Source organism: Prionailurus viverrinus, chromosome C2 (assembly GCF_022837055.1).
Source record: "Prionailurus viverrinus isolate Anna chromosome C2, UM_Priviv_1.0, whole genome shotgun sequence".
In the NCBI taxonomy this organism is placed as follows: Eukaryota; Metazoa; Chordata; class Mammalia; order Carnivora; family Felidae; genus Prionailurus; species Prionailurus viverrinus.
This window is the reverse complement of record NC_062569.1, coordinates 26,834,107-26,861,914: the sequence shown is the minus strand read 5'-3', so window position 1 is coordinate 26,861,914 and position 27,808 is coordinate 26,834,107. Positions and strand designations below refer to the sequence as shown.

The following is a 27,808-nucleotide window of genomic DNA, read 5'->3' as shown; positions in this document are numbered from 1 at the left end:
TCATTGTTGTCTTGGAGCAGTTTTTATCACATTTCTTCCGTGTTTAAAGGTATGGGATGTGTTTCTGATAAGATTTTGAACAGTATCGTCTCTGCTGCCTCTTGCTACTCTTGAAAGGTATTTTTTGTCTTGAAAGAATCTGGCTCTCTGCAATGCATCCCTGAGAGCAGCTTTATGTGGTCCAAGAACAAAGCTGTACAACGAAAGAAGAGAAACATCATAGAAGATAAATGCCATTTCTACTTTAATAGACTATGTTAATTCCATCTTCCTCAATGTTGTCATCTCCTTCCTTGCTACACCCTCCCTTCAGGGTAGTTTTATTAAGACTATGAAACTGAAGACTTACACTGGGCAGATCTAACAGAAGCTGAGAATAAGGCAGGAGACATTTGGTCACAGTATCAAGATCATTTCAACAGCAAAGTTTCTTCTTTATAGAACATGTTCCACCCAGAACTTCATATGGCTGGTCCCTGATTATTCAGATTTGAAGTCAAATGGTACCTCATTAGAGATGACCGTATCTATAGTTCTTCTCCCAGGCTGCAGTCTTCTGGATGCCCAGCACAATATGCTCACTTTTTTCATAACACATCACTGAGTATTTATTTACAAATTTCTTTGTGATGTATTCTCCTCTATTCTACCTGCCCAGGCAGAAAATTTCACAAGACCATGTCATGTAATCCTAGCAATCCCAGGAACCTTAGAAGGGCATATAGTGGATACTCAATAAACATTTATCTAATGGAAACATGAATGAATGCCACTCCTTTCTTCCCTCCCTCCTATCCATCCATTCTTCACTTCTTCCATCTGTTCATCCATCCATCCATCCATCCAAATGTTGACTCTCTATGGAAGGCACTGTTATATATAATGGGAGACATAAAAATTATGCCCAGTCTGGCAGGCACATAAAGAGTTTGGGGGTCATGAATATTTCAACAGAAAAGGACAGCTGGGGTCGGACTCTGGAAGGCCTTGAATGCCAGATTGAGAGGTCAAGGAATCACAGAAGCCAAATACTACAATTCTAACCTATTCAATAAAACTGCTGGTGGGAATGTCCTATAATCTTCACTGGCCAGTATGGCAGCCAATAGCCACATATGTTTACTGAGCACTTGAAATGTGGCATGACTGAGGAACTCAATTTATAATTTCATTTAATTGAAAGCTAGTGGTTACTGTATTGGACAGCTCAGGAAGGGAGGCATTTCAGGCAACCTTATTTTACAGGGAGGTGTTGGAAAGAACTTTAGATCCATAAACATCTTATATTCCAGCCCCTCTACTTACTGGCTGAGTAGCTCTGAGAAAATCATTTAACTAGAGTGATTCTTGTTTCCTCAGGTGTAGAATGGGAATAAAAACAACCTATGTTGTGAGCAACATTTGAAGTTCTCTAGACTAGTTACCATGGTGCTCTGGTGATTACAGATGAGGAAATAGCACATACAGAGGTAAACATCAGGGACAGAACTGAGACTAATCCAACCGTCTGATAGTAAGAGCTTTGTGTTACTTCCAATGAACCAGGTTTTAATTTGAGATACTATGGAAAACTATCAAGGTATTTGGAATAAGAAAGTGAAATGAAAAATGTCATGCTATCAGGAGCATCTGGATATGGGTGCAGAACCACAGGAAAACAGATGGTCTGGGGCAGGTTGGACAGCTAAGAAGGTAGGAGGAGCTTGGCACATAAATTCTTTGTAAATATTTTTAGAATGAATGTGTGAGAGCCTGGTAGCATAATATGAGAAGGCTTATCAGTACCTATAAGCCTCACAAATTTGCTGTATTGTGGTCAAGGGGAGAGTCAAGAGAACTCTAAAACATTGAAATCAGGAAAACAGTACCAGTATTCACTCTAAGTACCATTGCTTCATATTTGGAGTTTTCTGCTTTCATCAGCTTTAATCTGATCTCTCATGAAAACAAAAATATTTAGAAAATGAGTAAGCAAAAGACAAAGAATTTAAAATTACTACACTTCTCTGCCTCACATACACATGCATGCATGCATATGTGCACACCCTTCCGTCTTCCCCGTCCCCATATTCTTGTCTCTATAATGAGAGAAGTGAAAGAGACATTAAACCAACAGAGAACCATGCCATTATATACTCTATGTCTGGGCTTCAGAAACTCCAATCCCAAAGTGTATCTCCATTCACTTCCATCAGTGCTATTAGGAATGTACCAAGCTGATCAGCAAACTTCTCCCAGTTACCAAGAAAGCTAAATTTTAGTGCAAATACAGTTTTCTCACACCTTCTCCCACTTTTGCTCTTCTATTTTCTTAATTCCAGAACTAAATATTAGGAGTTCAAATTCTCCAAAGTCCTAATTGTCTATATGCACAGAACATCTCTACCAATCATGGAGTATGTATTCTTCTGATTCTGGAGCACACTGTTTTTGTGTCTCGGGTTTACTTTATCTACACTGGTCTCTCCACCCCTCTGCCGACTTCCCCTTTCCATTGGATCCTTTCTATGGTAAGTTATCTTTCTTTCATCCTTCTTCCTCGTTAAGAAAAAGCTGTTAAATTGCTAACTGCTTCTATAGCGTGACATTGCTATCTTTTTTCCTTCCTCCAACACTTTTATTCTCAAAAGTGTTGAACATGATAAATACAATATCTCTGAATTTTTTTCCCCACAGTTGTACACAGGAGCTTGTATTTGATAAGCATCTGTTAAGAATCATTTGATTACCCTGTTTGGGAATCAGAATTTCTGGTTTTCCTTTTACTCCGTATTATTGAGATGCTTCTTTACCGATTGGTAACTCCACAACAGGCAGTCAAGGTAAGAAACAGGAATGAAATGCAGCCAATCATTTTGCATCTTGTGCCCAACTCCAGTAAAGCTTGTGTAAACGTGGCGGCTAGACAAAATGAGGTGGGTGGTACTAATTGGAGATTTCAGTTCTCTGTGGTCACAGATTCCTCCATCTACGCAGATAATCGGGAGTCAGCTATGCTAAATTTACTAGTTGACTGGATGTGCTGGAGTAGAAAACACAGACAAGACTGCTTCTATTTCCAGACACTTTTTTTTAATGCTCATCTTGTGTGTCTAGAACACAGATTTTGGAAGGCAGAATTACGACAGATGTATTATTCATATGGCACTGGTGACTGTGTCCATTTTTTACAATTTGATTGTTCTGGCTCTGGTCTGTCACCGCTTTGAAGTCTGGCACGAGAGCTCCCCTGACTGGATGAAGCAATAAGCAGGTGGCTCTCTGTCTTTTATTGTCTCTGAGCAGATCTAAGCACTTAAAAAGAGGCTGCCCTACAATCTCACCCTTACTGGCCATCTGTCTCTTTGGTTGCTTGTGTTCGGTTCCTTTCTTTTCCATCTGATAAGAACCAGCTTCTACCTGTATTTCTTACAAATCTCACAGTGGAATGATCTAATTCTCACGCACCATTCTGAGACATGGCAAGTCACCTTTATGGCAGGCAGCTTGCCTCGCAGGCATTCTCAACTCCCTCAGTCATGTGCTCAATTCTGCCTCACTTCTCGTGAAAGGCTCAGACAGGGAGTTTCAGAAGCAGCTAGCCGTGTGGCTCCTTACCTTTTATTACAGTCTTTGGTGACTCAGAGAAGGCCTACGGTGCCCCAGGCTAATGCACCGTCAGGGAGTTCACCAACAGCGGTCTGGATTTCATGTCTCAATTCCTGATGCCCCAGCCATTTCCCGTCATTTCACCATTTCAGATACATAGGAGAAGCTGAGCCTCCAGTCTATCTATCTAGGGCAATGTGGAGAAGGGCGGGGGGGGGGGGGGGGAGGGAGAAGAGCCTGTCCAAAAGCACTGTGAATCTCCTCCACTTATACTGATCTTTAAACAAAATGCATTTGTAGGAATGGTTTCCAAAAAATGCCTTTTAATTCGTACAGGCTGGCTTCCGCATCTGCCTTTGACAGTTACGGCCATTTACAAAATAGATGAAGCCCAGTGCAGATGCAAATGGGAAGCTCCTTTCCATGCTACCAGACACCTGCAGCAGGGGGAGCCCTGCTCTTTGTGGACTGACTGCACAGGCCTGTTCTAGGCCTGAGTTCAGGCAGCATTTGCTGCTGGACAGTTCCCTGCTTCCCAGCGAGGTGAGGAGACTGGAGGCAGAGTCTTCTCAGAGCTTCTGGAGCTGGGACATCTGGATTGGGAGTGCCTCTCTCTGGCCCTGACCACCGCACAGAAATGCAGACAGTGCACACTAAAAGTAGGCACACTGTCCAAGACATGTGCCTAAGTGTGATTCCCAAGGGCTGGTACATATTTCATTTCACTCAGATGGGTAGCATGTGTGTGTGTATGTGTTAGTACAGCATGGTTTTCCACTGAAACACACTTCTTAACTACTTCAATTATTTCTAATTCTAAAAAACTTCATACGAGCAAAAAATATATATGTATATTGTTAAGTTTTAAGAGAAATTTTGCCTTTGTTGATACTCTTAAAAATATCTTAATTAAAAAACACGAAATTCTCTTATTCCTTTTCTTTGCGTATATATATATATATATATATATATATATCTTCTATAACATCTTAAGAGCAATGTTTAGCTCATTAATTTTTAGAGTTTTAAACTTTTCCCTAAGAATTAAGACTATGAACTTTCCTAAATAAGGACTTCTGACATATCCCATAAATTTTGACATATGATCTCTTGATTATACAGTTCTAAATATTTTAAAGTTTTCATTATAATTTTAGCTCATTATTTAGACATGTGATTTTAATTTAAAAATGTATAGACTTTAAAAATATCTTTTATTAGTTTCTAACTTAATTGATTTCTGATCAGTTTGGATCATATGACACCATTCTTACAGATTTGTTGATACCTGCTTGATAAGTTAAAAATGAGGGGCCCCTGGGTGTCTCAGTCGGTTAAGCATTCAGCTTCGGCTTAGGTCATGATCTCACGGTTTGTGAGTTCGAGTTCCGCATCGGGCTCTGTGCTGACAGCTCAGAGCCTGGAGCCTCCTTCAGATTCTGTGTCTCCCTCTCTATCTGCTCCTACCCAACTCAGGATCTCTCTCTCTCTCTCTCAAAAATAAACATTAAATTTTTTTTAAATATTGCACAATGAACACCTAGTAAACTCTCCACCTTGATTCAACAGTTGTTAATGTTCATGTCTTCTTCAGAAGAATGTCTCATTTTTCTACGAATGGTTCTAAATGAGCCTATTAATTCAAGTTTGTTATGATTAAGTCTTTAATATCTTTACTCATTTTTGTCTGCTTGACTGATCAGTATTCAAACTTGTGTACTGAAATCTCCAACTTTGATGACAGTTCAAGGGCAATTTCTCCTTGTAGTTTTTCAATTTCCACTTTGTATATTTTAAGATTATTTTAACACCCTCTTAGAAATTTAGAATTGTTACATCTTCTTCATGAATTGAACATTTAGCTTTTCATTCCTGCAAAATGGTTTTATTTCGGGGCACCTGGGTGGCTCAGTCGGTTAAGCATCCAACTCTTGATTTTGGCTCTGGTCATGATCTTATGGTTGGTGAGGTTGAGCCCCACATCAGGCTCTGTGCTGATAGTGAAGAGCCTGCTTGGGATTCTCTCTCTCCCCCACTCTCTCTCAAAATAAATAAACTTAAAAAAAAACCAAAATGGTTTTGTTTAAAAGAGTATTTTTTGGGGCGCCTGGGTGGCGCAGTCAGTTAAGCGTCCGACTTCAGCCAGGTCACGATCTCGCAGTCCGTGAGTTCGAGCCCCGCGTCAGGCTCTGGGCTGATGGCTCAGAGCCTGGAGCCTGTTTCCGATTCTGTGTCTCCCTCTCTCTCTGCCCCTCCCCCGTTCATGCTCTGTCTCTCTCTGTCCCAAAAATAAATGTTGAAAAAAAAATTAAAAAAAAAAAAAGTATTTTTTCTGACATTAATATACCCTTTCCAGCTTTCTTTTTACGGTTATCTTTAGGTTTGTATATGTCATCTTCTGCATATAGCAGTATATATTAAGTTTGTAGCTTATTTTAAAAAAATATATTTGCCTGGTATATTTTTTTCCATAATTTTACTTTCAGCTTTTCCCATGTCATTATTTTGTGGTCGTGTCTCTATAATTGAAAGCAAGTATAGCTGGATTTTATTTTCATTCTTAAATCCATCAATCTCTGTAACTGGCATGTTTAGTCTGTTTATGTTTATTATGACTCCTGCTATATTTAAATGGATTTGATCCTGCTGTCTTACTTTCTGCCTTCTACTTGTCTTCCCTCCCCCCCTTTCTTGCCTTTTTATTTTTAAAAAAACTATTTATTGGGGCACCTGGGTGGTTTAGTTGGTTGAGCTGTCAACTCTGGATTTCAGCTCAGGGCAAGATCTCACAGTCTGTGACATCAAGCCCTGTGCTGGGCTCTCTGCTGGCAGCCAGAGCCTAGTATTTATCATGCTGTTGTTTTTATTCCATTTTCCCACACTACATTTTTGGTAGTTAGCTACTTTCATTTTTTTTTTTCACATGTGCCATCAAAATTTCTAATGCATTTTTAAGAGAGTCTTAAGTTTGTCAGTAGCCTAACTGCCAGACCAAACTATTCAAGTTCCTAGAACTCTTGAACCCTTTAACTCCATTTATCTCCCTCTGACGTATTATTATTGTCTCTTTTTTCAGTGCCATCTTCTTTACCCTTAAGGCTCAACTTCATTTTTTTAAGTAACAAAAGGTGATGTTATTGTTCAGTATATAATTTCAAGTTTAGCAAATATTTATTCATATTTGCAGTATTAGTACTTTTTTTCCTGTTAAACCACTAGGTGCCAACAAATATGTTGTGTTCATACCTTTGTTAATAAGTTCAGCTTTTTTGTAACCCTACAAATTAGATATGACTATTACTTAAAATATAACATTTAGATTTGCCTAAATATTGACAAATTTTGATCATTTATTATTATTGCATCTCAGCTCTTCCTTCTGTGGTCATTTTCATTTTCCTTGAAGTACATACTTTAGAAGTTCCGTTAGCAGAGGTGTTTGTGGTGAACTATTGTTTTTTGTTTATCCTAATTCTCTTTGTTTTACAATTATTATATTTCTATTTTATTTCCTTTTTAATTTAAATTTTAGTTAACATACAGTACAATATTGGTTTCAGAAGCAGAACTCAGTGACTCATCATTTACATATAACACCCAGTGTTCATCACAACAAATGCCTTCCTTAGTACTCATTACTCATCTAAGCTCATCCTCCCATCTCCCTGCCTCCATCATCAATCCATAGTTTGCTCTGTATCGTTAAGAATCTTTTTTGTGGTTTGTTTCCCTCTCTTCTCTCCCCACCTTCCCATATATTAGTCTGTTCCTTAAATTCCACATATGAGTGAAATTATATGGTATTTGTCTTTCTCTGATTGACTTATTTTGCTTAGCAGAATCCACTCTAGCTCCATCCACATCACTGCAAATAGCAAGATTTCATTCTTTTTAATGGCTAATATTCCATTACACACACACACACACACACACACACACCATATATTCTTTATCCATTTATTGGTTGATGGACATTTGGGCTCTCTCCATAGTTTGGCTATTGTTGATAACGCTGCTATAAACACCGGGGTGCATGTACCTCTTTGAATGTGTATTTTTGTATCCTTTGGGTAAATACCTAGTAGTGCAACTGCTGGATCATAGGGTAGTTCCATTTTGAAAAAAAAATTTTTTTTCTACATTTATTTCTTTTTAAGAGACACAGCACTAGTGGGGGAGGGGCAGAGAGAGAGAGAGACAGACAGACAGACAGACAGAATCCAAAGCAGGCTCCAGGCTCTGAGGTGTCAGCACAGAGCCTGACACAGGGCTCGAACTCACAGACCAGACCGCGAGATCATAACATGAGCCGAAGTCAGAGGCTCAACTGACTGAGCCACCCAGGTGCCCCCATTTTTAATTTCTTCCTTCCTTCCTTCCTTCCTTCCTTCCTTCCTTCCTTCCTTCACAAGTTTACTTATTTATTTTGAGAGAGAGAGAAAAAAGAGGAAGGGGCAGAGAGAGAGAGAGAGAGAGAGAGAATCTCAAGCAGGCTCCACACCATCAGTGTGGAGCTTCATGCGGGGCTCCAGCCCACGAACTGTAAGATTATGACCTGAGTCCAAATCAGACCCTTAACCTACTGAGCCCCCCAGGTGCCCCTATTTTTAGTTTCCTGAGGAACATCCATACCATTCTCCAGAGTGGCTGCCCCAGTTTGCATTCCCACCAACAGCGCAAGAGGGTTCCCCTTTCTCCGCATCCTCATCAACACCTGTTGTTTCTTGTCCTGTTAATTTTAGCCATTCTGACAGGTGTGAAGTGATAGCTCATCATGGTTTTGATTTGTATTTCCCTGATGATGAGTGATATTGAGCATCTTTTCATGTGTCTGTCAGCCATCTGGATGTCTTCTTTGGAAAAGTATCTAGTCATGTCTTTTGCCCATTTCTTCACTGGATTCTTTGTTTTTTTGGGTGTTGAGTTTGATAAGTTCTTTATAGATTTCGGATACTACCCCTTGTCCTGATATGTCATTTTCAAATATCTTCTCCCATTCGGAAGGTTGCCTTTTAGTTTTGTTGATTGTTTCCTTCACTATGCAGAAGTTCATATTTGTTTTTTTCCCTTGCCTCCAGAGATGTGTCTAGTAAGAAGTTGCTGTGGCTGAGGTCAAGGAGGTCACTGCCTAAGTTCTCCTTAGGGTTTTGATGGTTTTATGTCTCATATTAGGTCTTTGATCCTTTTGAATTTATTTTTGTGTATGGTGTAACAAAGTGGTCCAGTTTCATTCTGCTGCATATCACCATCCAATTTTCCCAGCATTACTTGTTGAAGAGACTGTATTTTTTTGATCGCATATTCTTCACTGCTTTGTCAAAGATAAGTTGACCATATAGTTGTGGGTCCATTTCTGGGTTATTATGTTCCATTGATCTATGTGTCTGTTTTTGTGCCAGTACCATACTGTCTTGACTATAGCTTTGTAATACAGCTTGAAATCCAGAATTGTGATGTCTCCAGTTTTGTTTTTCTTTTTCAGGATTGCTTTGGCTACCTGCAGTCTTTTGTGGTTCCATACAAATTTTAGGATTGTTCTGGCTCTATGGAAAATGCTGGTGGTATTTTGGTAGGGATTGCATTAAATGTGTAGATTTCTTTGGGTAGTATAGACAGTTTAACACAATGTTTGTTCTTCCAATCCATGAACATGGAATGCTTTTCCATTTTTTTGCATCTTTTTCAATTTCTTTCTTAAGTGCTCTGTAGTTTTCAGAGGATAGATATTTTACCTCTTCAGTTAGGTTTATTCTCAGGTATCTTATTGTTTTTGGTGCAATTGCAAATAGGATTCCTTGATTTCTTTTTCTGCTGCTTTGTTACTGGTGTATAGAAAGGCAACTGATTTCTGCATGTTGATTTTATATCCTGTGACTTTGCGAAATTCATGTGTTAGTTCTAGCAACTTTTTGGTGGGGTCTTTCAGGTTTCCTACACAGAGTATCATGTCATCCGCAGATAGGGAAAGTTTGACTTCTTCCCTGCTGATTTGGATGCCTTGTATTTATTTATTTATTTTTTGATTGCTGAGGCTAAGAGTTACAGTACTATTGTTAAATAGTAACAGTCAGAGTGGACATCCCTATCTTGTTCATGACCATATGGGAAAGGCTCTCAGTTTTTCCCCATTGAACATGATATTAGCTGTGGGTCTTTCAAATATGGTCTTTATGATGTTGAAGCAAGTTTCATCTATCCCTACTTTGTTGAGGGTTTTTAACAAGAATGGATGCTATATTTTGTCAAATGCTTTTTCTGTATCTATTGTCAGGATCATACAGTTCTCCTTTTTTAAATTTTTATTAATGTGGTATATCACGTTGATTGATTTGTGAATACTGAACCACCGCTGCAGTCCAGGAATAAATTCCACTTGATCATGGTGAATAATTCTTTTAATGTACTGTTGAATTCAATTTGCTAGCATCTTGTTGAGAATTTCTGCATCCATGTTAATCAGGGATATTACCCTGTAATTCTCCTTTTTAGTGGCATCTTTGGTTTTGGAAGCAAGGTAATGTTGGCTTTGTAGAATCAGTTTGGCAGTTTTCCTTTTATTTATGTATATATATATATATATATATTTTTTTTTATGAAATTTATTGACAAATTGGTTTCCATACAACACCCAGTGCTCATCCCAAAAGGTGCCCTCCTCAATACCCATCACCCACCCTCTCCTCCCTCCCACCCCCCCATCAACCCCCAGTTTGTTCTCAGTTTTTAACAGTCTCTTATGCTTTGGCTCTCTCCCATTCTAACCTCTTTTTTTTTTTTTCCTTCCCCTCCCCCATGGGTTCCTGTTAAGTTTCTCAGGATCCACATAAGAGTGAAACCATATGGTATCTGTCTTTCTCTGTATGGCTTATTTCACTTAGCATCACACTCTCCAGTTCCATCCACGTTGCTACAAAGGGCCATATTTCATTTTTTCTCATTGCCACGTAGTATTCCATTGTGTATATAAACCACAATTTCTTTATCCATTCATCAGTTGATGGACATTTAGGCTCTTTCCATAATTTGGCTATTGTTGAGAGTGCTGCTATGAACATTGGGGTACAAGTGGCCCTATGCATCAGTACTCCTGTATCCCTTGGATAAATTCCTGGCAGTGCTATTGCTGGGTCATAGGGTAGGTCTATTTTTAATTTTCTGAGGAACCTCCACACTGCTTTCCAGAGCGGCTGCACCAATTTGCATTCCCACCAACAGTGCAAGAGGGTTCCCGTTTCTCCACATCCTCTCCAGCATCTATAGTCTCCTGATTTGTTCATTTTGGCCACTCTGGCGTGAGGTGGATACCTGAGTGTGGTTTTGATTTGTATTTCCCTGATAAGGAGCGACGCTGAACATCTTTTCATGTGCCTGTTGGCCATCCGGATGTCTTCTTTAGAGAAGTGTCTATTCATGTTTTCTGCCCATTTCTTCACTGGGTTATTTGTTTTTCGGGTGTGGAGTTTGGTAAGCTCTTTATAGATTTTGGATACTAGCCCTTTGTCCGATATGTCATTTGCGAATATCTTTTCCCATTCCGTTGGTTGCCTTTTAGTTTTGTTGGTTGTTTCCTTTGCTGTGCAGAAGCTTTTTATCTTCATAAGGTCCCAGTAATTCACTTTTGCTTTTAATTCCCTTGCCTTTGGGGATGTGTCGAGTAAGAGATTGCTACGGCTGAGGTCAGAGAGGTCTTTTCCTGCTTTCTCCTCTAAGGTTTTGATGGTTTCCTGTCTCACATTTAGGTCCTTTATCCATTTTGAGTTTATTTTTGTGAATGGTGTGAGAAAGTGGTCTAGTTTCAACCTTCTGCATGTTGCTGTCCAGTTCTCCCAGCACCATTTGTTAAAGAGGCAGTCTTTTTTCCATTGGATGTTCTTTCCTGCTTTGTCAAAGATGAGCTGGCCATACGTTTGTGGGTCTAGTTCTGGGGTTTCTATTCTATTCCATTGGTCTATGTGTCTGTTTTTGTGCCATTATTTATATTTTTGGGGAACAGTTTGAGAGGAATAGGTATTAACTTTTCTTTAGATATCTGGTAGAATTCCCCTGGGAAGCCATCTGGCCTAGGACTCTTGCCTGTTAGGAGATTTTTAATTACTGATTCAATTTCTTTGCTGGTTATAGGTCTGTTCAAAATTTCCATTTCTTCCTGTTTCAGTTTTGGTAGTTTGTGAGTTTCTAAGAATTTGTCCATTTCTTCCAGAATTCCCAGTTTTTTGGCATATAATTTTTCATAGTATTCTCTTATAATTGTTTGTTTTTTTCTGGTGTTGTGGTCTTTCCTCTTTCATTCATGATTTTATCTATTTGGGTCCTTTCTCTTTTATTTCTTGATGAATATGGGTAGGGGTTTATCAATTTCATTAATTCTTTCAAAGAACCAGCTCTTAGTTTCAATGATATATTCTATTGGGTTATTTTGTTTCTATATCATTTATTTCAGCTCTAATCTTTATTATCTCCCTTATTTGATGGCTTTAGGCTTTATTTGCTGCTTCTTTTCTAGGTCCTTTAGGAGTAAGTTTAGGTTGTGTATTTGGGATCTTTCTTGCTTCTAGGGATAGGCCTAAATTGCAATGTACTTTCCTTTTAGGACTGCTTTTGCTGCATACAAAAGGTTTTTGGACTGTCACATTTTCACTTTGTTTCTATATATATATATATAAATATAGAATATATATATATATATAATTTATTCCTTAATTTCCTGGTTAACCCATTCATTCTTTAGTAGGATGTTCTTTAATTTCCATATATTTGAGGGATTTCCAAGTTTTTTCTTGTGGTTGACTTCAAGATTTATAGCACTGTGATCTGAAAATATCCATGGTATGATCTCGATCTTTGTGTACTTGTTGAGGGCTGATGTGTGACCCAGTATATGATCTATTCTGGAGAATGTTCCATGTGCACTTGAAAAGAATGTGTATTCTGCTTTAGGATGAAATGTTCTGGATATATGTATCTATTAAGTCCATCCGGTCCAGTGTGTCATTCAAAGCCATTGTTTCCTTGATTTTTTGCTTAGATGATCTGTCCATTGTTGTAAGTGGGGTGTTAAAGTCCCATATTGTTTTATAAGCAGTGTGTTTATGTTTGCTAGATGTATATATTTGGATGCTTCCAAGTTGGGGGAGTAAATATTTATAATCATTAGATCTTAATTGATAGACCCCTTAATTATAATACCTTTTTCATTTTTTGTTAGTCTTTGTTTTAAGATCTAGTTTGTATGATTTAAGTGTGGCCACTGTCTCTTTCTTTTAACGTCCATTAGCTGGCTGGATGGTTCTCCATCCCCTCACTTTCAATCTGTAGGTGTATTTAGGTCTGAAATGAGTCTCTTATAGTAAGCTTATCTATAGATCTTGGCTTTTTATCCATTCTGATACCATATGTCTATTGATTGGAGCAGTTAGTGCATTTACATTCTGAGTGATTATTGAAAGATATGAATTTAGTGCCATTATGTAACCTGTAGAGTTGGTGTTTTTGGTGATGCTCTCTAGTCCTTTCTAGTCTTAGTTGATTTCGGTTTTTGTTTTTTTTTCCTCCAAAGAGTCACCCTTAAAATTTCAGGTAGGTCTGGTTTAGTGGTCACAAACTCCTTTAATTTTTGTTCATCTGGGACACTCTTTATCTTTCTATTTTGAATGACAGCCTTGCTGGATAGGGTAGTCTTAACTTCATATTTTTTTTCCATTCAGTACATTGAATACATCTTGCCACTCCTTTCTGGCCTGCCAAGTTTCTGTGGACAGATCTGCTGCGAACCTGATCTGTCTTCCCTTGTACGTTAAAGACTTTTTTCCCTGCTGCTTTCACGATTCTTTCCTTATCTGTGTATTTTGTGAATTTGACTCTGATATATCTGGCAATGGGTCACTTTTGTTGAATTTAATGGGAGCTCTCTGTGCTCCTTGGATTTTGATGTCTGTGTCCTTCCCCAGATTAGGGACATTTTCAGCTATAATTTGCGCATATAAACCTTCTGCCCCTTTTCTCTCTTTTCATCTTCTGGGACTTCTATGTTATTATGGTATTTAAAAAAATTTTTTTAATGTTGGTTTTATTTGAGAGACAGAGCATGAGTGGGGGAGGGGCAGAGAGAGAGAGGGAAACACATAATCTGAAGCAGGCTCCAGGCTCTGAGCTGTCATCCCAGAGCCCGACGCAGGGCTCAAATCCACGAACCATGAGATCATGACTTGAGCCGAAGTCAGATGCTTAACCGACTGAGCCACCCAGGAGCCCCCAGTGTTACTACGTTTTAATAAATTGCTGAGTTCCTTAAGTCTGCCTTCATGATCCCTGACATTTGTTTCTTTTTTTCAGCTTTATTATCTTCCATAATTATATATTCTACATCGTTAACTTGCCCCTCTGCCTTGTCCACCCTTGTTTTATGGCCTCTATTTGGGTTTGCATCTTGGTTATAACATTTTTAATTTTGGCCTGACTAGATTTTAGTTCTTTTATCTCTGCAGAAAGGGATTCTCTGGTGTCTTCTATGCTTTTTCCAAGCCCAGCTAGTATCCTTACAGTTGTTGTTTTAAATTCTAGTTCAAACATTTTACTTATATCTGCATTGACTAAATCCTTGACCATCTTTTCTTTCTGTCCTTTATTTTGAAGTGAGTTCCTCTGTCTTGTCATTTGGGAGGAAGAAAAAAACAATAATAATAATAATAATGATAGAATGAAATAAAAAACTTAAAAAATCAAATAAAGGAAGCTAGATCCTAGGTGTGTTTTGGTCTGCTTGTTAAGAGAAGCTTGATAGGAAAAGGAGAAAAAAGAAGAAACAAAAATTAAAAATAAAAAAATCAAATAAATTAAAATAAAAAATTTTGTCCTTTCTGTATCCAAGAAACAAAGAAAACAACAAAAACAAAACAGAAGCAACAACAACAAAAAAACCAAACAAATTAACAAAAACCTCCAAATGAGGTTTCCCCTAGAAACAGTTTCCCCTAGAGCTGAAACTTTGCAGCAGTCTACGGCCAGTAGCCTAGCTGGTGGAAAGGATTTGTGTTGGTCTTCTGGGGGAGGGGCCTGCAGCTCTGATTCTCAGGTGGCTTGCCCTAGTGGAGATGCGCCTGAAAGCACAGGGTAGCCAGGGCTTGGTGTAATAGCTCCATTCTTCACTTGGTGATGCTGTTCATCTCATTGGGGTGGATCAATGTTGGTGGGCTAATGGTAAAAACGGCTTCACCCTGCTCTCCAGTCTCCAGAGCGGGTGGTTCATGCCCTCACCGATGTGTGATCAGTCACCCCTCCTATGTCCCTGGTTTTCATCACCTCTCTACCTTTCCCCTGTGTCTGAGCCATCTGCCTACTAGGCGGCGCCTCCCTCCAGAGTTTTGTCTCAGGTGCAGCTGTGTTTCAAAACCCCACACTTAAGAGACCTCTGTGGCTAGAACCCGCAGTGGTCCTCTGGGGGAGGGTCTTGCCAGGCTGTGGCTGGGGCTGACTTGTCCCAGGAAATGGTCACACCAATGCACAGCGCTCAGAGTTTATGGAAAACATATAGCAGGTGCTGGGGTTTGCTGCCCTCAGCCAGCAACTTTGTTCCTATACCAGTGAGTGTGGTGGGTTGATAGCTCTCACCAGGTTTTCACCCATGGAGAGGCCGTATCACCTTTATCCAATGCCCTCCAAGCAGGGAAACCACTTCTCCCCGCTGTGGCCCACATGGCCTGCTCGCAGGGCTCCACCCTGCTTCCTGGCTGAAGCACTGCCAGGGACCGACTTCTCAAACTTCAGACTCTGGGCTCTGCTGTTTGTGAAAAAACTGGTGGTATTGAAACCCTCTCCTCTTCCCCCCCCCCCATCACTGGTTTTGGGGAAACGTTTTCTTGTGCAGTCCCCTGTGCATGTGTTCACACTTCCTCTCTAGCTGCTTTCAGAGGGAGTGCTTTCTTAAACAAACCAGGAGTGCTGCCCTCTCTCCCCCGTCCTCCTCTCTGTGAAAACAGCTCCCTTCCTTTGGGACGCTGAGGCTCTTCTCTTCCCCAGATCACCTTTCTGCATTATGTACTTCGCATGTTCTCTCCCTCAAATTATGCAGATTTCTGTTAATCCTCAGATCGACTGTGGAGGTGTTCAAAATGGTTTGATGTTGATCCAGCTGCATTCGAGGGATGAGACAAGCCCAGGGTCCCCTCACTACTCCAACCACCTTAGTTCCTCCTTCCATGTTTCTACCAGTATTTTTTAAAGACAGTTTTTCTAAGTTGACAAAAAGGTTCTTCCGTTACTTTAAAAGTTCTTAACAGTTTTGTGGCTTCCACTTTTGCTACTGATAACCCAGCTGCCAGCCTAATTATAGTTTCTTTGTAGATAATTTTTTTCTTTCAGGCTGTTTTGTCCTTTGGCTTGGCATCTGTGTTTCCTTACACGATGTCTAACTGTTGCTTTCTTTTATTTGTTGTACCTTGTAATTTCTTCATCTTTTAATTCATGTCTTCCACAAGTTCTTAAAAATGATCATCTCTTGATATATTTGAATATTGTCTCATTAATTGTTTCTATTTTATCTGATCCCAAGAATTCCAATTTGATATAGGTTAGGTCTTTCTATTCCATTCTGTCTCTAAACTGCTTACATTTATCTTCTCTGCACTGTGAGATTTCTTCAGCTTTATTTTCCAGTTCATTATGTTTCTCTTTAGATGTGCCTATTATTCATCCATTGGATGGATTAATTCATCCATTGAGTTTTAGAAATTATTTTTCTTTAACTCACAGACTATTGTAAAGAACAGAACTACAAATAAATACTTATCCACTTTTAACCTATTTGGTTCTCCAGATGTTACCATTTTATTTATTACTCCGTGTGTGAATACACACACACACACACACACACACACACACACACACACACATATATATGCCCATACACTCATATCTCCACAAATACACACAAACCCCATCTTCTTTCTTTTTAGGAAAATCACCTGGAAGTAGGCTGCAGACATTATACACATTACTTTCAAATACTTCAACATACCTATCTCAAGAACAAAGACAATGTCGCATACGAACCTCATACAATTACCGCACAAAGGAAATCTACACGAATCAATAATATAATCCTCAAGTTTCCCCAGTTGTCCACCAGATGTCGTTTACATAAGCTTTTTTTCTGACCTGGGATCAGTCCAGGTTCACACCATTACATTTGGCCGTTTTGTCTCTTTAGTCTCTCCCATCCTAGCATAGTACCCCACTTCCCCTGGCTGCTCATGACATTGAAACCTCTGAAAAGGCCAGGTTTTCTGAAGAAAAGTCCACATTCTAGAATTGTCTAGAGGTTTCTTTATTATGAGACTTGGGCCAAACCTTCCCTGCAAGAATCTCACACAGGTGATGTAGCTCCCCCTGCATCACCTCAGGAGGCACATAAGTCAAATTTTGGTTACAGTAGGTATTGCCAGATCTCACCATGTACATGGACATTTCTTTTTTTTTTTTTTTTTTTGTAATTAATAAGTTAGTAATGTGTGAATGGCTCTGGGACAGTCTGAAATAGCTTGTTGCCAAACAACCTGTCACCCCATGTTTTTAGCATTCCTTGATTCCTGTTTGACTCAGTTACTATATTGGAGATAACAAACTGGTGACTTTTTAATTCTATCATTTTCTTCTACATTTACTAGCAGCACATTCGATAAAAAAGAACTTTTACTACCCTCCTCCATTTTGGGGTCTCTATATGGACTTGTGGATTTTATTTTATTTTATTTTATTTTATTTTATTTTATTTTATTTACTTACTTACTTACTGAGAGAGCATGCACATGTGCACCAGTGTGTACGAGCAGGGGAGGGGCAAAGGGAGAGAGAGAATCTTAAGCAGGCCCATGCTCAGAGTGAGCCTGAGGCACAGCTCAATCTCATGACCATGAGATCATCACCTGAGCAGAAATCAAGAGTTGGACACTCAACTGACTGAGCCACCCAGGCCCCCCTAGACTCGTGGATTTTAAAAACTCATTGTTATAATCCATTACCATTATTCTTTTTGATGTCAAACTGTCCAAAATTGGACCATGGGGAATCTTTTCAAGATTGCTCCTTTGTCCTTTTCACATGACACTGCTAGTTTTTGACTACTTCCTTGCTTTCTGGCATTATAAATATTTGAGGGACACATTGTACTTTCCCTGCTACTGCCTAGAATTAGCTACTTATCTAAGAAACCATGGTTTCTTTGAGTAGGGGATGGTATTTAGAAACCAATATCCAGTCATTAGGTATGCTCATGGCCACTAAAGTGTCTCATTGGTTGTTTTAATTTTTTTATGTTTATTTATTTTTGAGAGAGAGAGAGCATGAGCAGGGGAGGGGAAGATAGAGAGGGAGACACAGAATCCGGAGCAGGCTCTAGGCTCTGAGATGTCAGCACAGAGCCCGACGTGGGGCCCGAACCCATGAACCATGTGATCATGACCTGAGTCAAAGTCAGATGCTCAAATGACTGAGCCACTGAGGTACCCCTCTCATTGGTTGTTTTATTTCAACATTTAGATTTTCCACTTTTAAAAACCGCTTGTTTTTTAGATCAACCTGGTCATTTTTGATAACCTCGTATTTCCTCAAATTATATTTTAATATCATGTAGCAATAGATTTTATCCAAATGGAATGGGGGAGGAGAAAGAGGAAGAAAAGGGAGAGGAAGAAACTATAGAGAATGAGGAGAAAAAAGGAGGGCACATTCATTTATCAAGTTCTATCAAGCTGAAAATACCTTTGCAACTGCTGTGGGGGCTGCTTCAGATCTGTAGAGCTGAATCTATTGCACTTCATTTTGAAGTTTATTGGTGGATATTTGTTGACTGCACCTAGGAAGAGAAACATCTGTGATGAGTCTCTTATTCATGGTTATTGACATTACAGCAAACTGTTCTGTATGCAAAGCATCACTTCAGCAAAATGTTCTGTATGCAAAGCATCACTTCACCTTTGCAATATTCATAAAAGGAAGATACCAACTAAGGTGGCCATATGAGATGAAAGCAAGTTTCTCAGGGGAGTCTCTAAAACTGGGTTTAGAAAATACATCTCTGCTGAATTTATAGGTGGAGCATTCAACTTACTTTCCAATAGATGCCTTTAGCTGCTAAAGTTGGTCAAACACTGGAGGAGATATTATGAGCCAGTCCTAAAAGTCTGGTCTCTAATTAGCATGAACTAGTCAGAATAGTTATTTTTTATTTGCTCCTTTGCAATATCAAAATGCAAAGGGAAAGGGATATTCCCTTTATGGTTTCTGTATCATTAACAGTAACAATAGTGCCATCTTGGGTTTAATTCATTAGTGGTTCACTTCATTTGGAGGTATATTAATTTTTTATAATAACAAAGCATGCCTCTGCCCACACAATTTAAACATTTTTTAAAAATTTATTTTGAGAGAGAGAAAGAGTGAGCACGCATGAGCATGCCAATGGGGGAGGGGCAGAGAGAGAGGGACACAGAGAATCTCAAGCAGGCTCCATGCTGTCAGTGCATGACCCGATGCGGGGCTTGATCTCCTGAACTGTGAGGTCATGACCTGAGCCAAAATCAAAAGTCGGATGCTTAACTGACTGAGCCACCCAGGTGCCCCACACAATTTAAACATCTAGGAGCCATTTTTGATGGGACACTTAAAAAAGTGTATTATTTATTTCCTTGCAGCATTAAATTCAACAGACCTGATAAACAATTCAATTTCTTCCTTGGTGATCAAGGGTTATTCTAAGTAGCAAGTTTGTCCTGGGTTGTGATACAGCACTGTCTCTAAAGCTGCTGTTGCAGACTGGACTGTGTGATTCTAGACTGAATGGCACAAGGCTATGATCTTTCCCCTCTTGTGCATCTGATTTTTTATCTGTCTTAGTTCTAATCATCAGGTTGTTCAGCAATTTTGTTTCTCTTAGAAAATTTAAATCTGATGTGGACTGTGCTTGATGGCTACCTCTATCACTGCATTGAGTTAAGTAAGAGTCAGAAAGGGAGCCGCACTAGCTTCTCCAGGAGGGCAGTTACGGGGTCTGTTATGGTCGGTCGCTCCTTGGTAGGCCCACACCTGAACTGCGAGTGGCTCCGAGTAGGTACCTGATAAATATGTGTTGATGTTGAAGGAGTATGAATCCGTGGACTTGCGGTAAGATTATGTTAAAGCCTGTTTCAATTTCTACTTTTACTGCTATATTTTAAAGATGGGTGGTTTCTAGACACTGAAGTTCTAGAAAAGTGGTGTATAATTGTGTCACAGTAATGGCTTTCTGAAAGCACTTTATAGATCTTTCCCCTCCCCAATTAATTCTTCTTAAAATATCTCTTCTCCTTTCCCTAGGTGGTAATGGGGTGTTGTCATTTATTTAATTATACAGTTTGGCTAATTCCCGTGAAACACCACAAAGAATTTTGAGGGACTGAGGAAAGAAATTTCATCTTAAATGGTCTTGCAATTTTTTGCCTCATAAAGAGTTTTTTGTTTGGTTGTTTGTTTTTTTTTTACAAGATTCTCAGTCTTCCGATGTTTTCTTTGGCTTTATCCTTACAAATGCCTTGTAAATACTTTTTTCAGAATGATCCCCAGGCCCATTTCCCCCCTTTCTGTTCTCTAGCTCCTGTTTCCAATTCCTATTCCAAAACACATCCACATAAATTTTGTCCTGGGAGACTGCTTCTCCAGTGCTTCTCGAACCATAATGTGCATATGAATCACCTGACGATTTGATAAAAATGTACATTCTGGTTCAGAATGTCTAGAGTAGGGTCTGAAGTTCTGCATTTTTCTCCAGCTCCCAGGTAATGCTGATAATGTAGGTCCTAGACTCACATTTGGAGAAGCACAGGACTAGAGGACACAACGTCAGTACCACCACCAATTTCCCAAGGTTCCTCACGCCTCACCTATATGGGACCAGACAGTCTTTGCAACCTTAACTTGTCTCATTGTGTAATGTCAGTGACAAGTTCGAGACACAATCAGAATCTCCCTTAAGCTACACTGGGGGGTGTTCTTCAGCCTGTGTGTTCATTTTTCTTTATCTGAACTCTAAGGGTTCATTCACCATGAAAATGTTCAGAAATCTGATTGAGTACTTTTCAACCTCCAGAGCCATTAGGACATGGCTTCTTTTTACCCATTCCACCGCATACAAAGTGAACTGCATAGTTTCAAGGCAAAATTATTCCAAGAAATACAGCCCATGTTTCCTTTTTATAGGCACCAGTTACACTAATAGCTGGCGTCATAAAAAGTCATTAACAAGGCCGAGAAAGTTTTGCAAGGATGCATGTTTCATTCTGGCAGGTAAAATGGTATCTCCTAATACCTCAAACCTCTGCCTTTGGAACTTGTCAAACAGCAAAGTCGAGAATTATTCAATTATTCTTTGGCTCTTGCGTTCGGTGTGTTAACTGATGAAGCTTTCCATTGAAGGGCAGTGTGTTAATGTTACATGGCAGGGATTTCTACCTTATAGCTAAAGTCCAGGCTGTGACTATATTGCTCTGTGCAGACAGATGTGTGAGCAGCTGCTTGTTATGATTGCTTTTCCATGGGAACCAGAGGCATAAAAAAGATGAGCCAGAAAATTCAATGCTAGAAATCAGAGGTTTCCTCCCTCTACCACCCGTCATTACCAATTTTCCTTTCTGACCTTGCAGTACCCTTGAAGACAAAGGTTTCCAGGAATACATGTCAGTTCATCAACCCTTCTTTTGGGAATACCAAATATACTTGTAATGTGTAAAAAAAGAACAGATTTTATGACTTACGCCTGATTGAGTTTACAAAGGATCTCACAAACTTCACACTGTATCTGTGGTCAGGTTTATGAATTCGGCCAAGCTGGACCAAGTGGTGATCCAAAGGATAGCTGGCTAAATCTTCCAGTTCCTTGTCATTCCAAGCGGGGCCAAGGGAAAACACAAATAGGGCATAACCTTGACATTTGGCTCTCAAGGATTCTTTCTTTAAGGTTTCCCTGTCCAAGTGACTGGTTTCCCCAGCAGATATCACAAATATGACTTTGTTTCTTCTCATATTGGGTGTATTTAAAAAGATATTGTCCAGGGTCCACTGTAAGGCATGACCAATGAAAGCGTCTCCGTTTAGTTGTTGAACTGATTCTTCCAAGTGCCTCTTCATGAGGCGTTTACTGTTGTAGGTGGTAAGGTTGAACTCCGTTCTAACAGGACTCTTCTGAGTGTTGGGGAGGAAGTTGGGGGGAGCATGGCTTAATAGGGCCACCCGGTCTCCAGTGACAGAGGTCTCAGGCTCGGAGGTGATCTCAAAGTGATCTAACAGTGCTCCCAAAAAGTGTCTTATGTCTTCAAATTCAGCACTTCCCACATGGCGGGAGCTGTCCAGAAGGAAAGCAGCATCCACGTATGACTGCACAGGGGGTGGTCTGGCTTGATCGCAAAAAGCATCCGGCTTGCATATATCTGCAGACCAAAAGCCACGTGAGGTTACTAAAACAGACTGGACAGAAGAGAAAAGATAGCATCTTAAATATTTTAACATTTGGGATCTACATAATCTTTGATATTAAAATAGTTACTAAATACCTTTGATATCAACAACAGAAGATTTCCTAGTACATAGTTAGCATCTATATTTAAAAGGTACAGATTTTATACCCAGCCGGTGTCTTGAATTCCATTCACTAAGGCAGTTTACTTTTAAAACTGAGGCTGCTTTGGACAGAAGCTTAATCTTGGCTGCATTTTAAGTTTATAAAGATTGAAGTAGATAGCTTATCTCATATAAGAGTATACCTTATCATAACATAAAAGCTAATGATCTCTCTAGATAGACAAGATACAGGTTAAACCAATGGCCCTTATCATTATTCTCACACTGTTCTACAATGAAAAGTAGTCTGCTCAAAAAGAGTACAAAAAAACAATGAATCTTTTACTTCAATTTAAATAAAGGTTTGTAATTCAAAGTCTATCTGGGTGTGGACATTCAGGACAAAGTTGGAGCTCACATTTGTATCTTCATTGTGCTCATTAGTTGAGAGCTCAATACGTGTGTGTTAAATGAAAATAAATACTGCGTATTAATGGACTTTCATAAAATATGGGGCCATTTTAATACATATGTATATCTCATTTAAAAAAGAATGTGTAGTAATAAAAGCAGAGAGTGAATTTCATTGAATCTGACCACAATGAATATTCAGAGGAATAAAAACAGATTTGGAAGTGGAAGGATCTTAGAGGTCACCTAGTCTCATTATACAGAAGAGACTGGGGGTAAGAGGGTACAATCATTCTGCCAAACAATACCCTAATGTTTCGAGAAGTTCCTACATATGAAATCAGGGTTTATTGTGAGAGACAAGGCCATGTGGTGTGGCAGCAGCAGGGAGGCCCCTTGGCCTGAGAGCCAGGATGTCTTACTGTGCCCAGTAGCAAACCTGCTGTGTGTCCCTTCCCAAGTCACCACTGGGCTTCAATTCTGCACACTTGGGTGGGTCATATTTGTCCAAAGAACCCTTTCAGGGATGACCTCTGCAATCCTGAGGTTTTCAGTAATAGTAGATGGTTAAGGATGAGAATGCCTCTTTGAAAACTCAACAGAACAAAGAGAAACGGAATAACCAGCATGTGGACAGCTGGCACTTAGAAATAGGTCCGGGGCACGAATCAAAGCAGACAGATGAAAGGTTAATAACCAGAATGCAGATCCTTGGGGACGTAGCAAACTTCCTAACTTCAGTCTTGCTCACAGTCTCCATGAAGATGTGGCTTTGCACAAGTTATGTTACCCTTACTGAAATTCAGTAAAATTTTACGACCACGTTTAATGGTCAGATGACAGAACAGTCACCCGTGTGCAAGGCCGTTTCTAAAATCAGAGACAGCAGGCTGTCCATTTGGTCAATTTTGTGGGGGTTTTTAATTGCAGGAAACTACAGCCAAAATATCTTCGCTTATATGCCTAGGAGACAAAACAAGGATCTGAGCCAAGAAATGGGGCCAAAATCTATCTCCAGTCACACATGTACAACTTCTGGCTGTGCATTACACCAGCACACGTGGTAACTGACATGTCTGAAAGCTCGGCCGAGAGCTGGGGCGGGAGGCCTCTCCCCACAACACAATTAGCACTGCGGCTGCATTGAGTAGGAAGCCAGTGCCTGGCCAACCCCCTGCCAGAGGGAGAGAGGGAGGGAGAAGATAAGAGAAGAAGAAAGCCAGAGAGTGAGGGGGGGGAGGGAGAGAGAGGGAGGGAGAAAGGAGGGAGAGCGGGAAAGGGTGAGAAAGGGAGGGGAGAGAGGGAGAAAATGGAGGGAGAAGGGGAGAGAGAGGGGGATGGTTGGGGGGGGAGCAGAGGGAGAGAAGACGAGAGGGAGGAGGGGGAGGGAAGGGAAAGACACTAATGAGTAGAGAGAAACAGAGGGGAAGTCAGAAACAGAGGTGTGTGTGAAGAAGTTCCACTTCTCACTCAGAGTTACCTCCACACTGTGAGGTCATTCATATGGAAGCATTATTAACATGTCATTGATACACATAGAGGAGGAGAGGAACGAAGCATTTTCTTCAAGGCCAAATACCAAGTACCGGGGAGAATAACGGGATCTCTGCTACTCATCAATGGCAGCGTTGTGAAGCCATCTTTCTTGGGTCTCCTCTGGCTCTGCTTCCCTGGGCAAATGATCTCACCTCTCTAAGACTCATTTTCCTTATCCGTAAAATGTAGATAGTAGTAGTTCAAATGTCTCAGGGTGCTATAAGGATGGGATGAAACAACGCAAAGAGTGCTTGGAACAGGGGCGCCCGGGTGGCTCAGTCGGTTAAGCGGCCGACTTCGGCTCAGGTCATGATCTCGCGGTCCGTGAGTTCGAGCCCCGCGTCGGGCTCTGTGCTGACGGCTCAGAGCCTGGAGCCTGGTTCAGATTCTGTGTCTCCCTCTCTCTGACCCTCCCCTGTTCATGCTCTGTCTCTCCCTGTCTCAAAAATAAATAAAACGTTAAAAAAATATTAAAAAAAAAAAAAGAGTGTTTGGCACAGAAGAAGCACAACAGCTTCAGTATCAACCATCGTCAGCACCGCCACCAACGTTACACAAAGCAATCAGAACAGTGCACAGCTCACAATAAATGTCTGGTAACTGTCACAAATCACACCCACCGGGGATGGCAGCGGCTTCCACGGTCTTCCTAATTATCAGTGCACTCAAATTACGAGCACACTCACCTACATGTCTAGCCACTGGCCACTTCTCTAGCTGGGCCTGCAGACTGAGCATAAAACACAACAACGGATAAACCAGCATGGCAACTCACTTTGATGCCTCTTTGCAATGAGAAATGCACGGATTTGTACTCGTTTCCACTTGTACTGTAAAGCATTTCTTTGGGGTTGTGAATGTTTGAGATTTAGAAGACACGTAAATTTACTTCATAGCATGAAAAACTTGGCAATGAGACAGGTTGAGTTTTTCTAAAAATCATTCCTGTTTCTGGGGAGCTGCACAAGTGGAGAGGCCTGGAATGCAGTTCTCCTACTCCCATACCTGGGAGGAGACCCTGCTCGCTGGGGTTCCATCTGCGGACAATGCAGCAAGAGGAGGTGAGCGCAGAGCCCCAGGGAAATTTTGCCGAGGCCACTTGCATCCCTGCTGCTGCCAAGTTTCAGCCACTCGCGCCAACGGTGACTCAATGTGCTTAACAGGCCTGATCAAATTATGTTCTCTCTGTGGGTCTTACCATAGCAGAAAGTGCACCGCTGGAGTCTCTCTAACGTTGGCGTGTAGTCGGTCCCGGATGGAACCATTATTACTTGGAATGTGCCAGTGTCATCAATCTGCAAGAAGCAGAAGCAAGAGAAAGAACAGCTTAGTGGGCGGGGCTGCAAGAACCTCCCGGCATTGTTCAGAGCACTGAGATCTTCTGAGTGAAATCACAGAATGCACTTTACAACTGCCTCTGAGTTCTCATTAATGAGCCAGGCGTGGAAGCTGGTGTTGCAGACCCAGTTCCACATCCAGGCAGCTCTCCTCTGAACCCCTTCCAATTTAGTCCCATTGTCAGTAACCTCCCTGGGGAGTTTGAGACTGGAGAGCAGGGAGAAAATAAGGAGGCTTCAAATAATGAAGAATAATTAGCTTGTCAGTTAACCGATTCACAGATCCATTGACAGCTGAGGGGAAAGTATGGGTACAGTCGTATCTAATGCCTGAGAGATGGGAAAGACGTTTCCCTACTCTTTCTCAGGGAAGTTTCCTGCCCGTACTGTATCCACGAAGGTAGCACTTTGCCAGCCATGTTTAAGTGGGGGAGACTCCATCGCTCTGCAGAGCAGACTGCACCAGGGATGGGCCTCTGAGCCAATCAGATCCATCCTCTCAGGAATTTGGAAGTGGGGCCCTGAGAGCAGCGAGTCCCTCTATGTTGGTGGCAAACGCTAACAGAGCTGTAGGCTGGCCATGTTCTATCTGAGGAGCGATGGGAAGGAAATGAGGGAAGTGGGCAAGAGGAAAGGAAGTGGCGCTCTCCCCGAGGCTTAGCTTTGTTTCTGCCCATCTTTTATTCTGTGTAGAAGGGATGGAGAAATCTGTGCTCACCAGAATTCCTCCCTAGAAGTTAGAATTCTTTATGGGCAAGTCAAATTTCACCGGAAGTAAGAGGCGGTTGCCAGGCACATTTAGAGGGAAAACCTTCATGGCAAAACAAAGCTGAGACTGAGGTTTTCCCGGTAAAAAAAAAAATGGCCTTCCATTTCAGAAGGGAGGACTAGCTCATCACTCAGCTTGATACCATTATGAGAAATTTCCAAAAGGGAGGGCACAGTCCATGTGCTAAGGATTGTAGGGCTATCAGTGCATGTTATCAGAGCATCTGCTTCCAAGTCCTGCTGCATGTACCTGCACGGGTCCCAAATTTCACACTGGACTGCTGAACTCTCAGACAAATCAAGATTTGGAAAAGCCATGATAATTATGAACAAACTAGGGTTTTAAAAGATGGCCCCCAAGTAAAAATTCATTGCCACTAAATTGTTGAGTTTTGTTCTTAAAATAACAAATAATAGTTCACGTGTAAGGAAGTACATCCGAACAGATCAGACAGAAGAAAGAAAAAGAGGGCAAAAGGAGAAGTAGTAACAATTTCCTTTCTGTAACACCAGGTAATGGTACTGGGTTCTCACAAACTTGTATACATGCCTCCATTTTTAGCTTTTCTACACAACCCTGTTTAGTTCCATCCTCTAAAGGTAGCTCCATGAGGGTGAATCTTCTGGTTTTCCATTTTACTCTTATATCTCTGTAGGGTAGGATAGCACCTGGCATATAGGAGGTGCTCACTAAGCATCTGCCAAATGAATGACCCTTGGCCACAATTCTGACTTCTGTTTGCATCTCTAATCCTTTGTCTACTCAAAGAGGTGTTTGGAGCTAATGCTGCTCATATTTAGGTGGGTCATTGTCAAGAATCTGAACTTCATTGGCGCTCTTTTGAGATAAATTCCTTCAAAATAGGAGCAAAGATGGGGTGCCTGGGTGGCTTAGTTGGCTGAGTGTCTAAATTTGGCTCAGGTCATGATCTCACAGTACATGAGTTAGAGCTCTGCATTGGGCTTGCTGCTGTTAGTATGGAGCCGGCTTCAGATCCTCTGTCCCCCCTCTCCCTGTTGCCATCCCCTGCTTGCTCTCTCTCTCTCAAAAAAAAAAAAAAAAATTCTCTCTGCCCCTCTCCCCTGCTAGTACTCTCTTTCTAAACAAAAAAGAAAAGAAAGGAGAAAAGAGCCTGGAGGTGATTTGGGTAGGAACTCTGAGTGAGATTAATACTCAAAAGATATAAAAATGAGCCAACCAAGTATATTTTCTCAAGTTACATACTGTGCACCTACCTTTGAGTAGGTGGTGGAATTGTGTTTATTTAAGTTTATATCATAAGTACTATCAATTACTCGTGTTAGGATATTATCTCATGTTTTGTGACTAGATAAAGCCAAGGAATTAAGAGATACAAATTTAACCATAAAATAAATAAGTCATGGGATGTAAAATACAACATAGAAGATAAACAATAATATTGTGGTAACTTTGTATGATGACAGATACTACACTTGCCATGGTGAACATTTTGTTCCATATATATATATATATATATATATATATATATATATATAATGTTGATTCACTATGTTGTACAACCTGAAACTAAAATAATGTTAATATCAATTGTATATCAAAATTA

General features: G+C 40.5%; 1 protein-coding gene across 1 annotated transcript in view; it reads right to left on the bottom strand.

Annotated features, from left to right (window-relative positions):
- The window catches only part of COL6A6 (collagen type VI alpha 6 chain), a 165,858-nt gene continuing 138,050 nt past the window's right edge, over positions 1-27,808 (bottom strand). Inside the window, exons 34-37 of the mRNA XM_047873987.1 lie at positions 25,316-25,412; positions 21,369-22,040; positions 18,343-18,436; positions 1-193 (exon numbers count right to left, since the gene is read on the bottom strand). Of these exons, the coding sequence (XP_047729943.1) occupies positions 1-193; positions 18,343-18,436; positions 21,369-22,040; positions 25,316-25,412 (1,056 nt within the window). The remainder of the gene's footprint in view (positions 194-18,342; positions 18,437-21,368; positions 22,041-25,315; positions 25,413-27,808) is intronic.